The 9,008-nt window shown below is 36.8% G+C and overlaps 1 protein-coding gene across 1 annotated transcript in view; it reads left to right on the plus strand.

The window, feature by feature from the left end:
* LOC150096345 (FAS-associated death domain protein-like) overlaps nucleotides 1-7,919 on the plus strand; it is a 45,212-nt gene extending 37,293 nt beyond the window's left edge. Inside the window, exon 3 of the mRNA XM_090408994.1 lies at nucleotides 7,392-7,919. Within this exon, the coding sequence (XP_090265120.1) occupies nucleotides 7,392-7,675 (284 nt within the window). The 3' untranslated portion in view covers nucleotides 7,676-7,919. The remainder of the gene's footprint in view (nucleotides 1-7,391) is intronic.
* The last annotated feature ends 1,089 nt before the right edge of the window (nucleotides 7,920-9,008 follow it).

The raw sequence follows: 9,008 nt of genomic DNA on the forward strand, positions 1-9,008 counted from the left end.
CTCCCACAACAAAAGTAACTGCCCCTAAGGGAGCCATGGCCCACAGTTTGGGAAGCACTGTTCTAAGCAACTTTTTACCATATCAATCCACCTATATCTTAATCTTCTTATGGGTATTTTTCCTACCAACCTGGCAGAGAACACTTGTTTTGCTAATCTTTCATCTTCCATTCTGTTTAAGTGACCATACCACCTGGGATTAGCTCTGCTAATGCATTCCTGGATGCTGACAATGTCAAGTTCTTTCCTAATATCCTCGTTTTTAATATGATATTGCCATTGATGCCATCTGTTTATTCCCTTAATCTTTCTCAGGTCTCTCAGATCGATAAGTTAAAATTGGTTTGAACACTGTCTTGTATACAGCTAATTTAGTGTTTTGACTAATTTCTCTCTTATTCCATATAAATTTAATCATTTGACTTCCCACCATACCAGCTTTGTTGATTCTGTTGTCTATTTCCATACTTAGTTTACCATCTTCACTAAAAATTGTGCCCAAGTAGCTGAAATGTTTTACTTGTTCTATAGGTTCTCCATTCACATTGCAGTTGATATTTTCAATGCTTCTGCCTATTTTTATTGTCTTTGTCTTGTTGTTGCTGACCTTCATACCATATCTATTACAACAGCTATTCAATTTAGTCAGGGAATCATGCTGATTTGTAGGAGATTTATTTAGAAGTATAACATCATCTGCATAATGTCAGCTCTTTGCTTTAGCAAAGAGCTGACATTAGCATCACCAATTTTGATATCAGGTTTAATGCCACTTTCCTTCACAATATCCATGATGAATAACAGAGGGGATAATGTACATCCTTGTGTAACACCAAATTTAGCATTAAACCATCTTCCTGTACTTCATTCAGTTCTAACTGCTGACTTACAACTCAAATAAAGACTAAGTATCACTTGATATAATGCCCCACTGACACTATACAACTGTAGTGTTTTGAACAGCTTCCCTCTTGGCACCTTGTCATATGCCTTTTCCAGATCTGGAAAACTTAAATACAGATCTTTGTTATATTCCCATGATTTCTCAACTATTTGTCATAAAGTGAAAATCTGTGAAGAAAAGAATGGTGAAGAAAATCTTGTTCTTCACCAAGCTTCTCTTCCACAATCCTTCTGAACCGTTTATCAAGTATACTTGAGTAAATCTTACCAGGAACTCAGTAGAGAAACATCCCCGTAATTCTCGCATTCAGTTTTATTTCCCTTTTTATACATTGTGGTTCAAAATTCCATGTACAAACTTTGGGGGGGGGGGGGGAGAACATCAAAATCAATCATATTCACATAGGAAAGCATAACTGGAAACGGCACCTGAAAGTGATAGGTGGCGCTGTTCGGCAGCGCTCCGGGTGAGCAGTTGGGGCTTCCTCATTCAAGCTTTTGATGTCGTATGAAGAACATTCGTCGATTTTGAAATGCTGAAATGGCAGACATGCACCTTGTTTATGGATTAGCTGACGGTAATGGACGAACTGCTGTACAAATGTATTGCAAGAGATACCCAAACAAATGTGTACCGAATCACCAAATGTTTGCGCATTTGCATCAGAAGTTGTGTGACTATGGATCATTCAGGGATTGCAAGCATGATAGTGGGCGGCCACAATCGACACAAAATCCCGCCATGGAAGAGGAGTTATTGCATGCAATGGACAATAATCCAGAGACAAGAACACCTGCTATTTCCTCTGCTATACGAGTATCTTGATCCAGTGTATTGCGCATTTTGCACTCTGAGTCCTTACATCCATTTCATCTGCAACAGGTCCAGTTACTGATGGCCGTAGATTATCCTCGACATGTGGAATTCGTGCAGTGGTTTCTGCAGAAATGTGCCGTAGACCTGGATTTTCCAACTTGTGTTTTGTTGACGGATGATGTTTCACTTACCTGCGAAGGTGTGGGACCATGAGAACCCAGACACTCTGCGATCACATGCTGCACAACAATGCTTCGCTATTAATGTATGGGCAGGTATCGTCCCTGACTGTTTAGTCGGCCCATATCTGTTACCATCCCAACTGGACTCCCGGAAGTATTGGCCCTTTCTGGAAGAAGTTCTGCCGGATTTACTGGAAAATGCTCCAATGACTGTGTGTCAGCGGATGTGGTTCCAACTCGACGTGGCTCCAGTCCATTTTGGCATTTCTGTGCATCAATATTTGACAGGTCCTTTTGGGCTTGATGGATTGGGTGTGGTGGACCTGTCGTATGCCCCCACCCCCCATGCTCACCTGATTTATCGAGAATCAATTTCTTTCTGTGGGTGAACCTTAAAGCTGTGGTGTATGAAATGCCTGTTGCCTCTGATATGGACCTCGTGGCAAGAATCGGCATTGCTAATGGTCGTAACTTTGAGCACCTGATGTGAAACAATATTATGTATCCAACTACTATTGAACTGTTCAGTTATGCCTAATGAAGTTTTTTACACTACTTACTGCCTTGTGTTATTTCTGTATCTTTGTGTCCCTGTTAGTACCTTCCGGTGGCATTTCTGGTCATGCTTTCCTATGTGAATATGGTTGATTTTGATGTTCTCTACCTCCCCTTAAAGTTCGTACATGGAGTTTTGAACCATCCTGTATATGAGTACTATGAGAGCTCTAATCCAATCATCTGGAATTCGTTCCTCTGTCCATGGCTTCTGAACTATGCAGTGCAGCCACTGTAAGACTTTTATACCTCTCGCATATATTTCTTATACGTCTTATAAACTCGTATACTTCTCTTACAAATATTATTGCATGTGCAACTGATGGAGCACCAGCTATGATTGGTCGTCACATTTAAAAGAAGCAGTTCCAAATATTTTTACAATTCACTGCATTCATAGACAACACTTAGCTTCAAAATATCTTAACAGTAGAACACATAAGACTGGATGATGTTATTAAAGCAGTGAATAAAATAAAAGCCCAGTCATTGAATACCTGTATTTTTCGGAAATTTTGCCATGAAAATGAAGAAGAGTTTGAGCATACTTTTGCTTCACATTGAAGTTAGATGACTCTCAAATGGAACTGTCTGCAATGCTTTAATGATCTCTATGATACTGTTTTGGAATTTCTTAATTCATCTGATAAGAACACATGTAAATAAAGAAAAGGTGGACATTGCATATCTTTCTGATATTTCCACCAAATTAAATGAGGTTAACATCAAATTGCAGGGAAGCAGTATGATTCTTATTAAAGCTAAGGGAATTATAAATGCTGTTATCAGCAAATTAACATTCTACAAGCAGAGCATTGTAAGACGAGATTTTCTGCTGTTCCCAAGTCTACAAATAATAGATGCTAATTTACTATTAGATACAGATTTGGATTGTTATTGTTCCCATCTTCTGACACTGAAAAAATTGATTATCAGATTCAAAGACTTTGACAAAGATTATATCTAGATCGGGTATTCTTAAAATACCTGATTGGGTCATAAAACCATTTCTTTCTGATGCCCCTTCTGTTCATCCAAATTTGTGTGAAGAATTTATTGACTTAAAATGATTTTGAAGTTCAAGTACAATTTCAAGAGCGTGGATATGAAAGATTCCGACCAAAATGCAATGCAAGTATCCCTGCAGTGCAGCCACAGTCTTATCAAGAAATAAAATTATTGCTTATTGCTTTTCCTTCATTCTTAGTTGAGAAAGGATTCAGCATCGTGTTGCAATTGTTAGCTAAGCAGAGAAATGGATTGCAAATAAGTGAAAGAGGAGACTTGAGAATTCGTTTGTCGAACACTGAACCTGATTGAAAAATTAGCAAGATCTGATCAGGCTCGGGGTAGCCATTAATGATTGGTTTATTAAATACAGTAAGTTTACATCTTTTTTGAGTAAAAATTAATTTGTATCAAGGCCGTTGATTTTTAATTAACTATCAGTTGAAATATGTTGAAGGTAATTTAGGTTTGCCTAATAATATATTATAATGATCTTATTGAGTCATTAACTTAGTGTAAAATTGAGCAGGGGATGTCAGGCAAAAAAAGGTTCAGAACTACTGTCTTAGAGGGTAGCTCAAGAGGACATTGATTCTTTTGTTTTTAATATTTGGTCTCATAGCTCAGGCACAGGTACGTTTTGATTGCACTTGAACAGCCAACATCAAAAAAATACATGCCACTATAAAAGAAACTGACAGCTGTGTCTCCTTTCTTCCTAGATGCATTAGTTACTTGACTACTGTATGGATCATTATCCTTTGCTGTTTGAACATACATTCAGTTTTTCTTTTGCAAGGAATGCAACATTGGCTTTCTCAAAGCAACTTAAAAAATTAAATTAAAATTAAAAAAAAAACTTCACAAGTAGAAAATATAACTGGCCACTGTCAGTATATATTGACCCTTGAACAACATGGGGGTTAGGGGAACACCCCCCCCCTGAATTGTTTGAACATCGACATATAACTTTTCACTCCCCAAAAACTTAAATAATAATATCCTGCTGTTGACTGGAAGCCTTACCGATAACACAGTCAATTAACACATTTTGTATTGTATGTATTACTATATTCTTATAATAAAGTAAGCTAGAGAAAATCATAAGGAAGTGAAAATGCATTTACCATAATGTACTGTATTTATCTGTAAGTTTATGTCATCTGTTTACTAGATGAATCGTATGTCTGTCAGTACTTACATCAATATTCTCTTAATAGATACAAAACACTGTAGATATTATACGTATTACTAATGCTATACATCAAAAACAAAAATATAATGTGCAAAAGAAATTATTCATATTTATTTACAGGTATAACGATTCATGCCTTGATAATGAAGAAGCAGCAATATGATTGCTTTATGGTAACCTAGTGCAATCGATACGATTGCTTTGCGCTAGCCTAAATTAATTATCATAAGCTAAATTAGCATAAATTAAATTTTATAAAAAATTTATGCTAATTAATCCTGCATACGCATGGATGTTTGTGATTGTCTTCCACCTTCACCGAAGTATAGATACTCTCCCAATATGGACTGGGTCACCATGGGAGTAGTAGACCCAAACCTCCTGTAATGGGAGAGGCATTAACCCTGCACTGGGTAGAATAACTATTGATCATCATCAATTAATTAATTACACTCTTATCAAGGCCTTTTATAAGGCCTCGATAAGACCACATGGATTAGTATGTGCAGATTTGGTCTCTCATGTTCCAAGAGGATAAAGATGTAGAAAGTGCAAAGAAGGATTACAAAGATTATATCCAGATTATGGGATTTAGATTACAGGACAGAGTCTGAGTATGTGGAACATAGCCTCTGGTGAAAGAGAGATTATATGATAGAGATCTCTAATAAACTTCTAAATGTGTGTTATAGGATATCATCTGATGAAATGTTTTGTTATATAGAAGGTGGGGGAGAGAACACCTAGGCATCCAAGAAAGTTTTTTCGCAGTCAAGAAAAGGGTAAGAGCTAAGTTTTTCCTCTCACAGAGCAGTGAATAAATGGAATAGTTTGCCTTTAGGGGTAGTGAGTGCATCTAGTGTGAATGAATTTAAGGGAAGGTATGACAGCTGGTATGGGTGATATGGGTGATGTATAGTTTTCTCGATGAGTTCTCTACTCCCTGGATGTCTCAGATAATAATATCATATTTAATGTTATTTATTACAAATTTGTCACTTCTTTCACATCATTTATATATATACATGGGTGGCCTGAAAAGTTCTCAGCCTAACAATGAAAAAATAAATTTATAATTTCAAAATTTTTTTTATTTTTCAACATAATCTCCCTTAAGATTAATGCATTTATTCAAGCGATGCTCCAGTACCATTATCCCGTCCCTGTAGCACTTTTCAGTAAGATCTGCAAAATACCCCTCCACAGCTGCAATTACCTCTTGATTTGAAGAAAAGCACTGACCAACGAGGAAGATTTTTAGTTTTGGGAAGAGATAGAAGTCAGAGGGAGCCAAATCTGGGGAATAGGATGGCTGTTCCAACAATTCATAGTGCAGATCCCTTAATTTTCCCATTGCCAAAAACACCTTTGTGGGCAGGTGCATTGCCCTGATGAACGATGTTTTTTTCTTCTGCAAACTGGGTCTTTTCTCATGAATTTTTTCGTCTAGTCTGCTTAAAAGATCGGAATAATATTCCCTGGTTATTTTTTTACCCTTTTCAAGATAATTAATAAACCAAATGCCTTTAGCATCTCAAAACACCAATGCCGTTACCTTGTCTTCTTTGGTGCTGAACAACCGGCTTCTGTCCACTGTTTTGACTGCTGTTTGGATTCTGGTGTGTGCTGGTGAATCCAAGTCTCATCCATAGTAATAAATCGACACACAAAGTCAGTTTTATTCTTGTTAAAATGCTCCAAGCACTGTTCAGAGTTTCATGTGAGTGCATTTTTGATCTGCGGGGCACCCATCTTGTGCAAAGCTTTTTCAGCTTTTTCATTTGCAATTCTTCATGCAAAGTATATCCAACACGTTCTTTTGAAATGCCTATATTTCATTCACTTTAACTCAGTGGTCATCCAATACCATATCGTGCACTGATCAATGATTTCTGGTGTTGTTACAGTTTTTGAACGTTCTTCTTGTGGATCTTCTTCAAGGCTGATACAGCTGCATTTAAACTCGGCAGCCCATTTCTTAATTGTTGAAAATGAAGCAGAAGAGTGCCGATAAACTTTTATGAACTTTGAATGAATTTCTTTTGACATTAAACCTTCTTTTACATAGAATTTTTTAACCGCACGATAACCTTTATCCATTTCAAAGGATACAGATAACACTTTGGCTTCTGACAGCTGTATAAAAAAACTATTTCATAGAATGACTTGCAATTTCACATGGATGCTTATGACAGATGTACTAACTTAGAAAAAAAAAATTTCCCATAGTGTCACCATTTATGATCGAGGCCGAGAACTTTTCCGACCAATCACGTACAGTGTATATTTCAGCACATACAAACCATGTGTTTAATGTACACATAGTAGCACTCAATGTTTGAAATGTCCTTTTGCCTTTGCACAGCTGAAGTCAGTGAGGCCACATATCGATGGCAGCACATGCAACATCCAATGGCAATACTGCCACTGCTTGCTCCAAATCAACCTTCAGGCTCATGTTTATTGGATATTTAGGTTTGAGGTGTACAATAACTTTTAGTTTTTTGGTGGTGGGGGGGGGGATATTTGGAATCGCTCTGTGCATAGCTTGCAATAGTTATTTATTTATAATTAGATAGCATTGAAATGTAATGCATTTATTTAATCTGATACCAACTGTTTATTAAATATTTAAACCTTTCACTGCTATTTTGGTAGATATATTTTATGCATAAATGAAAAATATCAGTATCTATTATGAAAAAATAATTTTTTTAAACTTTATTTACAGATGTGCTGAAAGCCCTTGATTTTATCAGTTCTAAAATCGGATATAGATGGGTTCATTTGGCTAGAATGTTGGATTTGCAAGAATGTATAATAGATATCATTAGAACCAATGAAATCCGCAATACAACAAAACAAGCAAAAACAATGTTATTAAAATGGCATGAAGAAAATAAACATTCTGCTGCCATTGCCATTGATGAACTAATAAAAGCACTCGACCACAGATTGTGCCAGAGACAAGATTTAGCTGATCATCTCCGAAAAGGTGATCATCTGAAGACATGAAAACTGGTATGTGTCTCCTTCAAGAAATTTCTTTGGGAGAGTTATCAGTATACTGTAAAATGTGATTATACAATATTTTTACTAGGTGGAATTTTCAACAATGAAACTTTTTTTAGTGCACAAATAACACAGAATCTGTTTTAGTAAAACTGCCATAGTGTTGCAATTAATGTATTCTACAATTATACTTCAAACATTTTAGACATCCAGTAAATCCATTATTTAGGGTATGTCTTCATGTTAACATGTGAGTCTGAGTTTAGTCAATTGTCCATTTTTAAAAAGAGTATGATTATGCCAGTTGTTTCAGTTGTGAAATTTGTATATACAGTATATTAGGTGTATGCACGTATATGTATTAATATTCTGTTTTATTATCATTATTACTGCCATAACTCTACAGTATTACCTAATCTAGCCATAAATACTGTTACAACTTGAACAGCGCATACTTTAATCTATCAGTAAATCATTTACAGCTTTCAGCACATACAAACCAAATGTTTAATGTACATATAGTAGCACTCAATGTCTGCCACTGCTTGCTCCAAATCAACCTTCAGGCTGGCAATTCTTAGGTGTAATTTCTTGCATGTTACTCTTTCAAGCTTCAACCACAATTTGAAGTCCAGCAGATTCAGTCAGGACTTACAGATGGCCAATCAGAAGGTGATATGTGGTCTTGCACATTTGCCTCCAGTTACTGTTGCATGGTCCTTTCCTTGTGTACAGATAAGGTCCACTGCCTATCATGAAACAAGGTGTTGTTCAGGAGCCATACCATGGGTTCCAGCACAGTGTTTTGATGCACTTTGGCAGAGATTTTACCCCTTACTTGCAGAACTGCAACTTGGATAGTCCTGATACATCGTTTCAGCATCACATCTGAATCTTTGGTGCTATGGTATGTGCTGTGCACCCATCTGGGGATGTTTTGGTAGTTAAATGACTCTTCATTGGTGAAAATCTTCTCATCTGTGAAGAGGATATATGTCTGATGTTCGTGTACTGCCAGAGAAGTGGCTTTGATTTTATCACCCTCTGCTACATAAGTCGTGGTGTTAGGAAATGCCCAGTTGAACGACAATAGGTTCTCACCTCTAGATCATCAGTTATTATACATGGTGCATAATTCTCTGTGAAACATTCATCTCTCACAAGATCACTGCATTCTCACAGGATTACAGCAGAGGCATGCCTTCACAGCCCTCGCAAGTTGCTGCTTCTTAATGCAGCATCTTTCCCATTCTTCCCAATGCAGCTGCTTCCTAACATATCTGACCACAAAGCACCTATGCTTTGGGGTCAGATAAGTCTTCTGTATTGTTATAAT

Source organism: Typopeltis vanoorti, chromosome 19 (assembly GCF_054136105.1).
Source record: "Typopeltis vanoorti isolate ZY-2024b chromosome 19, IOZ_Tvanoo_1.0, whole genome shotgun sequence".
Classification (NCBI taxonomy): Eukaryota; Metazoa; Arthropoda; class Arachnida; order Uropygi; family Thelyphonidae; genus Typopeltis; species Typopeltis vanoorti.